Source organism: Rhamphochromis longiceps, linkage group LG17 (assembly GCF_057381845.1).
Source record: "Rhamphochromis longiceps isolate RC_006_pf linkage group LG17, R_longiceps_female_GT1.1, whole genome shotgun sequence".
In the NCBI taxonomy this organism is placed as follows: domain Eukaryota; kingdom Metazoa; phylum Chordata; class Actinopteri; order Cichliformes; family Cichlidae; genus Rhamphochromis; species Rhamphochromis longiceps.
The window spans coordinates 8,173,673-8,186,557 of NC_140573.1; the positions used below are offsets into that span (position 1 = coordinate 8,173,673).

The following is a 12,885-nucleotide window of genomic DNA, read 5'->3' on the forward strand; positions in this document are numbered from 1 at the left end:
ACAATAAATAAATAAATACTAAATACTAAAAAAAAAGAGACAATATTTTTCTTAGAATGGTGCATTTGATGTGTTCTATTATAAGTAAAATAACTGCATTCAGTTTATATTTATGTTTTACACAGTGTCCCCACTTTTATGGAATTGGGGTTACACGTTACATTATTCCCAACTGGAATACAACAGACTGACTGCACTGTAACATGAAAAGTGTGCCGCGTGTTTAACTATGTGCTTCTTCCTTCACCATTTCCACCACAAACTTACCCGCGGCGCACTGCTCCTCATCTGCCCCGTTCTCGCAGTCCCTCTCTCCGTCGCATCGCCATGACAATGAAACACATTTGCTGGCAGCCCCTCCGCAATCAAACTTCTCTGGAGGACAGGTCTGTCGGCCTGTGGTTGCAGGGCAAGGGTGAAAGACAGCAAAGGAGAAAAGGCGGAGGGTGGGGGATGGGAAGAAGAGGAATGAGTGGAAGAAAATTGGCGTAAAAAGGGGGGAGAGAATGAAGTCAGGGAGAGTAAGATGGGACAAGAAAGGGAAGGAGGCAAAAAGATGGAGAGAGAAAAGAGAGCCAGTCAATGAAGCAGTTTGATAACTTAGTTATCTTCTCTCTCAAATCGATCCCTCTTCAAAGGTCTGCAATTAAATTAGACACACAGCTACAGTGGAACAAAGGAGTGGGAACACTGTCACACAAGACACAGAGCTGGGGGAAAAACAATGTAGACAAACAAACAAATAAAGAAACAGAAGGAAGCCAAACAAGAAAAAAGTGCCCAAGTCTGTGTGTGAACAACTGTTTCAACCAGGGCTCGTTTTTCCATGAATATTTAGCCTTAAGCGCTAGATAACAATGTGCCAATATAAATGTTAAAAAGCCCAAGTCAAGACCCCACAGCTCATTTCCAAATTATTTATAAATGGAGCTACTCAACATCTTTCCAAAATGCGCCTAATTCACCTCTTAGCTTAAACTCGGACACATATCGCAACAAACTGCCGTGAAAAAGGACACTTGGTGTATAGAATACTATATTGGTTGTTATTTTGAGTGTAAATCAGAGAAAGCAAAAGAAGTGGAAAGCTGCACATCGCAGACAGTGAAACACACTCCTTTACACACTGTGTGTGACTGAGAAAGTAGTCCCTCTAGATAAAAGCCTATTACAGTAGTCAAGGCCATTGTTCCTGCGTGTGTAACCCATGAGGTTGCTAGAGGGAGGAGGAGGGAAACACTCCGTTCTAATACATCAAATTTACACAGCCCACAGTCCCTGCAGCAAATCCCCGTGCCTTTTTCCGGCAACCCACTATACACCCTCACCCTGCCTCATTTTCCCCTCACCTCTCTCTTTAATGTCTCTCACTCCCACTCTAACGCCACAGAGACTCGAGCCCCAGATTACATTACAGCACTGTGTCAAACTCAACTCCATCAATTACACACATCTGACCACCAGCATGCTCGCTGGCAACAAGCCTATGTTTGTTGCAGCCGCAGATCAATAGTACCTATGGGATTCGCCCATTCCGGCTTCACTCTCCATTTTATTCTTCTCACATTCCGCCTCCTTGTTTTGATTTTTTTTAAACAACACTCTGATATTCAAACACTGCCCCTGATGGTGGGACGTTGGGACTAGTTTAGCCAAGAGCGACTGCAAGAATCCTCTCCAGCTGTGCACTTTTGGTTGATGTGATCACCTTTGAAGTCATCCACTTGAATTTTCAGTCTTCTCTAAAACTGGGTTTAAGGTTAGACTTGGGCCCTGGTGCCGGGCTGGATCTTTTGGGTGACCACTTTCCTCTCACCTCCATCTTTCTTCCTCTCACTGAATATCGAGCTCTTGCGCGAGCATCTTTTCAAACCGTCATCCCCTAAATGAGGTTTCTCCTTCCCTTTAAAGAAATAAAAAGCCTCCTGCAAATCCGCTTTAAAAGACCCAACGAGTAAGCGCCATATCAGCGCAGTGTAGCTATTACTGCCAAAAGGGACTGAATGGTCTGCGTGTACAATAAGAGCGCGTGCGGGTGAGTGCACGTGCCCATGTTCTTGTGCCTTTGATGCAAAGAACGCAGCTCTTCTGGATGATGTGAAGGTGTGAATGTGATGTGGGTTATGTGGAGGTGTCTTAATATGTGAATTGTCTCAGCAATCTAAATGTGGGCCTCAGAGATCTGGTACTATACAGACAATAGTGTTCCTGGCCTCCACATTATCTGGCTTTTCTAAGAGAGTGTGTGTGTATATTAGTGTGTGTGTGTGTGGCAGTGTAATACTACTGTGGGAGACTTCGTCAGTTTCATACAAAGCCTAACATGGAAACATCACCTAAGGGCTTCAGTCCACCAAGTGTCTGACTGACAGTTGGGTTAAAAGGATGTAATTTGTCTGACTGACCATTTCTGGCCCCTGAGAGCCAGAATGGTCGTCTCACGGATAAACTGCCAATCACGAGGCTGAATACAGATGAGCAAGGGGAAAAAAAAAAAAAAAAAAGAGCTAACACTGATTATGACAAAACGAATTAGAGGATTCTCACCCCAAGGGTAATCATTTTCCATAAATACAAAGAAGTACGATTCCTGCTGATGTACAATCAAACAGTAACCTATAACTATTAAAAAGTCAATTCTTCTGCTCTCTATTAGAATTTGATAGACCATAATAACAGTTTCATCCCCACCAATAGCTTCTACATAAGGTCTCTCTATTTGCTGCCTCAGTTACTGTGCAGCCCATTCCCAGACAAAATTGGGTTGTGCAAGCTAAGAAATCTGTTTTTACGCTGCATGCGGAAGCAACAGGAGTTTGTGTGGACTAAGCTGAAGCGGGTAGCACATGGAGCAATTGGCATGATCAACATCGGTCGCCGTGCCTGTACAGGCCAAAATAAGAAAAACAAAAACATGCCTGCTCTATCAAGTCTGCATCTCAGATTGCGTCAACTAAAGGACATGGAAACACGAGCGTGGAACAATCTGATCAGCATGTAATCAAAAGGAAAACAAACATCGTATCATGTATTTTTTAATCTAGGGTGTATTTTTGTTTTTTCCTTTGCCAGTCCAGATGGTGTTGATAATGAAGTCACAGTTAAAGTTGCTTTCCCCTGTCTTTCAAAAAATTGGTGCTGAGAGCAAATTTGCCCTCTGTCTATCTCTCCTTGTTCCTTCTCTCACTAAATGCTGACAAGGTGGACAAAAGTGGTAAAGCAGGCACTAAAGAGAACTGCAGGACTTCCTGAGGGAGAGATACTGCAGACTCTGATCGTGTTACATGCAGAGTGCAATATCTGACTCCTGCTCCCACCTTCTCAGGAAAAAGATGTACACAAGTCCATAAAAGCATCCTAATGCAAATAAAGACGCACGTAACTCTAAACTACAAATGCAGTGTTTGTGGAGACCGCATGTACACCAAAACAGCTGTGAATCATCGCCTCAGCTGCCAGTCAAAGGCATGTAAGTGAATTCACCTTTGTACTGAATGAATATTTCAAGAGCTGTGAAACTGCTGTGGCACAGATATAAACACTTGGCCGTTAGCTCCCAGTTACCTTTGCTTATTGCCAAGGCTTAGAGCAAATAATAGGCGAGGCACTGATACTAGCCATGCTCCAGTGGAGCTGCTTGGTGATGAGCAGTAAGACACTGAGGGCTCAATACAGCAGCTCCCTGGTGGGTGTAGGCATTATCGAATAAGTGTAAAAACGGGTTGGGAAACAAGCATGTACTCTTAGTGAATATAACAGGATACATCAGTGTAAAGGAAACAAACAAGTGCAAATTGGCTGGATGACCAGGTCAGAGCCTTTCCCTCAACTTTCATTTCTGTGACACAAACAAAGCACGCGAGGCTCAACAGATTCAGCCTTGAGCCTCTCTATTCACACCGTAACCCCATTTATACATTTATTCACAGGCCGACTCCGGGTAAGGGGTAATTTTACTTTGAGAGCATGAGCCTGATTTCATTAATATGGCAGTGCTATTAGAGAATAGCAGGTACTATGAGAAAACACAGGAAATTATGATGAGGGAAAACCAATGTACCCAGTTAAATTCCTTAACAGTCTTGTGTGCGTAGAATAAGTTAAAAATTCACTGCTTAGTGTTAGCAATACAGCCTGTGAAGGGATGCAGTAGCGAAATGCTGCAAGCCAAACTAAATTTATGAGTGACCTCTGTGGCCTCCTGTGCAGATTGCATTAATAGAAGCTTGCGCTGCAGTGTGAAAGTGAACTAGGACGAGATAGCTGGCTCCAGGAGGAAAAAAAAAATATTTACACAGCAGCTCTAGCTTTGTGAATTTATTGGTAGGAAGCATATTATCACATGAGAAAATATTCAATGAATGTTTGACTTATTAGGATAGACTGGGATTTTGATGATTGGAAGAAATGCATTCAGTGTCAACTTTATTTTAACTACATAAATCCACTGTATATTTTAAGGGAAAAATGGCTTTAATCATTTTTAATGTGTTGGTTTAGTATTTTGTACATTCTGGATATGAAATAGGTTTTTGCTCATCCTGGGGTCAGAAAACTCATTTGGCACACAGAACACGATGCAGTCTTTTAATTCAAACACGTCCACAACCAGAAGTAGTACACACTTGTTATTCTCCTCACATGGCCCGTCTAAGTGTCTATTATGAGGAGGGTATAGGGGTGGATGGAGCAAGGAGCTGTATGCTAATGAACTTTTGATGAACTACCTTTTTAATTTCCCTTCACAAGGAGGGAGGGATTGGAGCATTGTGGCGCGGCACCACGTCCACTATACAGCTCCATGCTTAGCATCGAGGCGAGCCTCGTAGTTGATTGATGTAGAAGTCCCCAAGCCCCGTAGGCTAATGCTAAGATAATTATTTATTACGAGTTGCGTGTGTGAGGCCAGGTAATAGAAGCAGTCCTTAAGTCACTGTCCATCACAATGAGACACAACGTCAAAACAAAAGCCACTTGGGAGAGTATGTGGTAATATGGCACATGATAAATGAGGAGGAACGGAGGCTTGTAGATGATTTACCCTGTATCGACACGAAGCATTGTACCTGCATGAATTTAAAATGCTTTAAGGTACACCGCAGACGGCACAGCATTGATTGATGAGGTACCCCGTTTTAATGTCTTTTTATGCAAAAAACACAGAAGAAACATGACATGTCTCACTACATTGGTGGCATATTATGAATGCCCAGATACTCTGCAATGCTTTGAATGTCAATTGAGTCAGCAAGCAAGCAGTACAAAGCAAAAAACAAAACAAAACTGTGTGCCATATGAAAGGCATTAAGTTCTTTGTAGCCACTTGCTTTTTATTGTGTCACTTTATTTTTCCTGGTCTTTTTTAACTTTAGAGGACACAACATAGTTTGTAGTTCCTTCTGGTACCTATGTTCATCAGAGCTGTGAAAAAAGAGAAAATAAACATATTTCTTGCATGTGTTTGACAGATCATTGATTGATTGATTGATTGAATCTTTATTTTGAACATGTTGAAAAAGTATTAAAAAAAATAGAATTAAAAGAGACAAATGAACAAAGCAAACAAAAGGAAAACGAGCAACCACAACTCCAAATAACGTCCATGTTCAAAAAGGAGCAGGAAGAAGCATAAGCTTATTTAATCCCACCCCTTTTCCACTATCTAGTATCAATAGACTACAGAAATACCTCCTTGCAATTACATTATAATCATCAATTGAGTCCAGCAGGAGGGAGTCCATAACAGTTGATCGTCTGTGAAACTGAATCATTAAACTCAAGTTTCAGCCGTGAGGTGGCATCATAAATTGGCGACTGCCTGCTTGAGAACAGTAAACCTTTACTGCTTGGCTACTCTGTGTGGTATAAAATCTGGGCCGAAGCATGTCTTGAATCAATACACAGTGAGGTACTGCACCTTACTGGAAAGCTTGGTCTGTATATTTAAAGGTCATATTAAATTTTATCCATGTATTTTGAGACCATTAAGTACACGCCACACCACAAACACTTAAATGTCTCTGCCTAATGTCTTTATATTTATCTTCAAGTATACAAGACAAGAAATAAGGGCGAAAAGAAGGGAGGTGGGATGTAAGGTGGGAGAAAGCGGTCAGATATTGGTCACAACATTGGAGAACATCAATACAAGGACAAACTGGAATCGAGGCAATTAGAGGAAGCTACTAGAAAGAAAGAGAAAGGCATCGAGCTGGAATTGGATCGGAATGGGGCTTCTTGTGAGTGCAGGGCCAAATTTACACAGATAAGAAATAAATAAATAAATCTTTGGCCACTCACTCATTTACGCTGGAAACATTTTTACAAGATAACACTCTACAAATTGATCGACCTGCACATTAAGACCCAATCACAAATGTAAAATTCCACTCCACGCTGCGTTTCAAGCCGAATTACATCTTAATGTAGAATCGAATTGGAGAAGCAGTCCATGACGCAGTATGGAATAGGGCTGGGCCATATTATACCGTTCACGGTAATACCGGTATAATGTTAGGCAACGATAGGAAAATGAAATATCGCGATAGAATGGGAGTAAAACGCGCATGCGCAGTGCCTTTGTTTTCATACGCACATGGCCGATTGTTGAGTGAAACAGATGAACCAGAATTGGTTTGTAAAAATGGTGCAACTTCCGTGATGTGGAACTGGTTTGGTGTTTGTCCGTCAGATACACGACAAAGCACATTTTTTTTGCAGAACATGCAAGCGGCCGTTGTTATTGTCATATTTGTCGGACTAAGATGCTCTTAAATCTGGGAGTAATCTGGGTCCTAAACTCCGTATTCTTCAGGTCAAACAACACTGCAGCGTCACTTAGAGTTAAAAACTGTCTAAATTCTTTCATCTTTAATAAAACGATCAGCATTGCTGCTTTACCAGGTGTAACTATAAAGTTTAACTTCCAGGCATCCATGAAAACAAAAGTTATTACATTTAACGGAGTTAGACGTTAGCAGGAAGCTAGCGGAAGTTAGCTCGCTAGTTTCGCTAGTTACCTAAGCATGATATAGCATGTTCTGACTGAGAGATTTCTGAAAAAAAATCAAACGTACAGTTCTGCTATCACTTCCAACATAAATGAAGACGGGAAACTAAACAGCAGTGACGTTTGTAGGGTTACTGAAGTTGGGCTAGCTGGTATATAATGATGTGCTACGTGATCGCTAGCGACACAGCTATGTTAGCATAACATAAACAGTGAAGCTGGAGGACGAACACTAACACTTTTCCACTTATAAAAGTTAACGTGAAGGTTCTTCATGGTTAGAGACAAATGCAATCGCATGGCAGGATGCTGTAAACGGACCAAACTTCAGTCAGGAGAACAACTGAGATAATCCATCCACAATACGAGGTTAGTCATTAATATACTGCAACAACATGGGAATAGAGCAGCTGCCAGAGAATTCAACATTAATGAATCAATGGTACAGAAGTGGTGGAAGCAAGAAGAATGAGTTTAATAAAGTTTGATTTATCTGACTGCTTTGTTTCGCTTAATGTGCCTTATAATCCCGTGCACCTTATGGTCCGAAAAATACATACTGCACACTGCAGTTTAATGTTGCAAAGCACCTCTTTTTAACTTCAGTGGATATTATACATGGTTATGCTCAGGATATGTCAGCCCATTTCTACTGGAAATGCCTTTTGGTTAAACTTTCAGCAAGGAATTTGCATTTGCACTGTTACATTTTTATAAAGCTTTAATGTACATAAAAACCAGCTTCTTGTTTAAGTGAAAATAAATGGAAGGTTGTCTTTTTGCGCTAGTAATGTTGTGGAGTTGTATTTTGTCTCGCATCAATTATATCGTCGGTTATATCGTTATCGCAAATTTTCAAATATATATCGTGATAAATATTTTTGGCCATATCGCCCTGCTCTAGTATGGAATAATTACTTTTGTTTTAAAGCTGTAACCTTAGTGAGAGGAGAAGAGCGGCAGTCGACAAAGGACGGGAAGGCGAGACCTCGCAGATGATCAATGATTCATTCAAGACCTGGGATGTAGGGATCAGCCAATTATTCGGCGTGTAAGGACTTTTTAAATCTAATGGTTTGATCGTTTGTAGTGGGTCGTGTCATCGTGTGGACACTCATTAACCTCATTCCAAGCAGCAGTCTTTTTTGTCCTCCCTGAGGCGCCCAATGCTTTCATTAGTGGCGCGTAAGGTGCCTCCAAGGGGCAGACACTTTGAACTGCAGGTACCATTTATCTTTGTTTCGTAACCATTGACTAAAGCTTTCAGCTAGTACCTGCTCAGGTCTGAGCAGTGATATTTAATGTGGTTATTAGAGGCAAAACAATTAGTCAGTTCATTAACTGCATGATTGACAGGAAGATAGCTTATTGAAAAAAAAGGTGGGGGAAAAGTGAGATATTCTTTGGCTGCACATCCCAAATGTGGTTTTCTGTCTCATATGTCACTTTTAACTAAATATTATTAGGTTTTGGACTTTTGTTTTGGACAAGATATTTGAATAAGTCAGCTTGAGCTCTGGGAAGTTGTGACAGCATTTTTTCACTATTTGTCTGGCATTTCATAGACTTTAGATCAATCTATGATGAAAAGGCTGGCAACCTGTCCATGGTGTGTCATGTGTCTATGGTAGGCTAGGCTCCAGCTCCCCCCCCCCCCCAACCCTGAAATGGAAAAGTATGGGTGGATGGATGAATCAGTGCATGCATTATATCCTTGCGGTCAGTTTTTTTTCTCCCCCCTTTCGCATCATACAGAAATTTAGTAAATATACAGAATTTGTCCTGCATATTTACTCACATTTGTGCAAATTTGACAGACAAGATCAGCAAAAGAATTGAAGGATTCAAATGACATGTAAATCTTACTTCAGGTTCAGTGACAGTTAGCTTTGTTCGTGGTGTTGAATTAGCCTACAAAGCACTGCATTACTCACAGAAGAAAATCATGCTTTATCGGGCACGAATAGCTCACATGGATTATTTTGTAGACAGATTAAGTGTGCCTAGGCATGTACAACAGGCAGAATTACTACATGTACGAGTTAAAAAGGGGTTGCATGTGCTCTAAATATATGGACTGTTACATATATTTGTTAATGCATGACTGAGTACATCTTTGGTTACCTTTATATATCTTTCCATGTATGTGTGAATGCTTGAGCATGAAGAACACTGCACATTGAGAACTGGAGCATAATATTTCATGGCAATGGGGAATTGTATTTGGCAAAAATGACAATGGAAAGACAACGGAGCTCGATTTAGAAATCAAACAAGAGCGTCACGTTAGAATTTTTACTAAGGTCATCTAATTTCACAATTTAACGTCCTTAACTAAGTGAGACCATAAACTGGAGATTTTAGCATAGGAGTACACAGGAATTGACCCGTATTTTGAAGCTTTACATGAGCGTATACGCCATTGCCATCTGGGTTACCAAAAAATAGATGCGATGGGGAGTAATGAGTATGACTATGTTTCATTCCATAATTATATAATCCCCTATTTTCAGACATAGTATGGTCAAGATTTACAAAATACTTATTTTTTTCTTTTTTGGCCCCAAATCAAAGACCGAGGCCATAAACAGCAGAAAAGTGCTTACAGAGTTCAAGAAATAAAGTTATTTTCCGGACGTCTCTTTGTAACGACAGCTATTGCCATTTTGTGGTCTTTGGATAGAAACCAAGTTAAAGGCACTTCAATATTGGCTTCATTTTTCTAACCTGTAAGCTACAACCATGTTTTATACAGTCTATGATTTCATGCAAGTTTCAAGCGGTGTTCCGGGGTACTGCTAGTAGCTAGTAACAATTAAACGTTAAATGTTTGGATGGATCCAACATAACAGATGTCTCCTTTCACAAATTTTGTTTACCTATCAACTCAAGTTTGGTTGAGTTGGTTGACCCTTTGGTGCGGAATGTAAATGACGTAGAGTTTGGAAGCAGTGGGAAAAGCCAGCCCAGCTAAGTATGTATCGCCAACTCCACCGGCCATTGTCCTTCAGATGTGAAATCCAATTTAGGGAAAGGGCGTATGCAGTTAATATCAGATTACATTGTAAATGAAGGTTAGTGTTGATTAGTGCCTTTCATTGGAACGTTGATCTCCAATTATTGTAGCCCTGATGTAAGGAGTGGAGGGAGAATGTTGGAGAGAGAAAGATCAAAGTCAAGGGAAAGAAGAGGGGGAAAAAAAAACTGATCAGAGAGAGCAGGTGCAGAGAAAGGAGAAAGAAGCGGGATTCCAATAATACAGGAAAACAAGGGGGGCTGGGAGGTCATGCAGTGAGAACAACAAAACAAAACTGTGAACCTATGACAATAACAAAACAGTAGGGGTGCAACCATACTCGTATTGATATTTAACGTTCGATACAGTGCTTTCGGTTTGGTACGCATATGTATCAAACAATACAAAATTTTTAATTTATTTTATCAACTTTTCTTCTGACGATGCTGTCTGTGTTGAGCGCTCAGTGGATCTGAGTTTGACTACTCCGCCTAGGCTGCACTGTCGAGTGCAGATCCACTGAGCGCAGCACAAGCTAGCAAGACAGAAGCTAAGCTCGTTGCAACATGGCAACTGCCTCAACGCTACCAAACTGAGCCTCCCCCACCCTCATTCAGATCTGGCGTTTGGAACTATTTTGGTTTTCATGTGACGTATGACCCTGATGGTAAGCGCGTCATGGACAAAAGTAAAACAGTATGTCCGATGTGCCACGCAACGCTCAATTGATGGGAACTAGTGCGTTAACGCAGTTAGCTTGTTAACGTGTTGACGCCGTCCAGCCCCACGCACGGGGCGATCCGCGGTAACTCGTTAACGGAGATTTGCGGCATTATGGTGTTAAAGTCATTTTAACGAGAGTGGGAACACAACGAATATGACTGCACATTTACGCCGACATCATCCTAGTGCAAAGACAAGTGGAAGCAGACAAAAACAATCGTTGCACACCTATAAAACAGCCACAAGTCCAAAGTAAGATCTGAAAAGCCTATGGGGATAGATAACCAACAGCGGCCCCCGCCATCAGGATGCGAACCAGTGTCACTGCAGCTATATACAACCATGGCAACAAAGTTTCTCTAGATGTGAATTTTTGAGCTGTGTGTTTGAAAGCATGTAACAGTGAGTGACAACATGCCTAATAGAATTCAAAAGTCTTGCACTCAGTTCTGTGCAAACCTCTTAAATTCCCAGCCGAACTATTTAATTTTTTTCTGCAAATGAAAATGTGAATAAGGGCGGGTAGATTTCTCCTGCGGGTTTAGCTCACATGTATTTCTCGTAGGTGACGCTGAAAGTTTCCACTGAAAATTGTTCTCTCTCCCTCGTGCTCCCTCTCTCTATTTTTCCCCTAACTCTATCCGGTGTGAAGGAGCAGGAGAACACGGTTGTTAAATGTGGAACCATTAGCACAGTCTAGACCTATGTGTCTGGCAGTGCCATGGGGGGAAGAAATACAGCGCAACACCAGCGCTTTCATAGGAAATTGCCACTTTCTTCCAACGGGGCCCTCTAAATTGTTGTTTAGTAGACGACGCATTGGGAATTAAAAATATTGCCAGTGGCTAGTGCCACATCTCTCAGCTGATGACAGAATGCAGGAAAGGGAGGTACACAAAAAGGAAGGCAAACGAGGGAAAAAAGGCAGTCAGGACTCTATTGAGGGATGCAGAGCGTCGCGCTGAACTTGATGGGGAAACTGAGCTCATTTCCTCCGAGGCACTTTATTGAAATGCAAGGGCAATGCACAAAAACAGATCTATAAAGAGAAACAAAGGCAGGTAAAATTACTTCTAAAGACTTCTCTGTGGAATTTTGAAAGAAAAATATTTCTGGCTCTGTGAAACTGCCTCTCGCACGCGCCCACACACACACGCACACGCACACGCACACACTCTAAATCTAGGCAATGGAAAACGGGTTCGGTCGAATTATAAATTTAACCAATTTTTGTGGTCTTAAAAACAAGAGAAATAAATAAATAATTTCCTGGATAATTAATTTGAGTCACAACGAGAAAATGGAACCCCACGGAGAATGTTTGAAAACGACAGCTCTGCGGGTATCATCCCCAAAGAACATCTGCATGAATCACACTTTATTACTGTAATTATCAAATGCAAAAAAAGGCAAGCTTTATATCCAGTCGCGCTTCTGCCATGTCGGCAAATTGTTATGTCCACACGCTCACGTTATACTGTTACCACACAGCTATTTAAGTCACAAAACACCAGTTAAGTTATGCTGTATCAGCTTTAAGATTACTTGTGTTATGCATGCTTTGGTCATGGAGACGGCAGCTTCTCTTTATTTGCTGTTCTTCTTCTAGCTCCTATCACTAATTTTTCCACTGTAGACATTTTTGACAAATCAAAATTAGATGCATTTAAATATCTATATGAAACTCATCTTTAAAAAAAAAAAATCACTATTATCACTTCCTACATGCAAACCTATCATGAACTCCTCTGTATACCAAAGTATTCAAGAGTCAAATGTGAGGCCACCTCCCTGAAATCCTAAAGACTGGCCACAAATTGGGTCATGCAACAGCACAATAATCTCAAACACAGCAGCCAATCTATAACAGAATGGCTGAAAAAAGAAAACAATCAAGGTGTTGCAATGGTCCGAAGTCCAAACCTCAACCCAGCTGGAATGCTGTGGAAAGATCTCAGAGCTCTGCGTAAACGAATTCCCGCAAACCTCAATGAATTAAGCAACGCTTTAAAGAACGTGAACAATGTAAAGACTGATTCTAAATGTAAAATCAGGTGGTTCTAGAAGCTACTGAATCAATGGGTGTGCTTGATTTCTCACAGAACTGCATAGAGTCCCTCTTTCATAAACCCCGCCC

At 41.2% G+C, this 12,885-nt stretch overlaps 1 protein-coding gene across 4 annotated transcripts in view; it reads right to left on the minus strand.

The window, feature by feature from the left end:
* lrp8 (low density lipoprotein receptor-related protein 8, apolipoprotein e receptor) overlaps positions 1–12,885 on the minus strand; it is a 174,534-nt gene that overhangs the window by 68,623 nt on the left and 93,026 nt on the right. For all 4 annotated transcript variants that reach the window (XM_085386767.1, XM_085386765.1, XM_085386764.1 and 1 more), the window contains exon 4: positions 268–396. In XM_085386767.1, the coding sequence (XP_085242893.1) occupies positions 268–396 (129 nt within the window). The remainder of the gene's footprint in view (positions 1–267; positions 397–12,885) is intronic.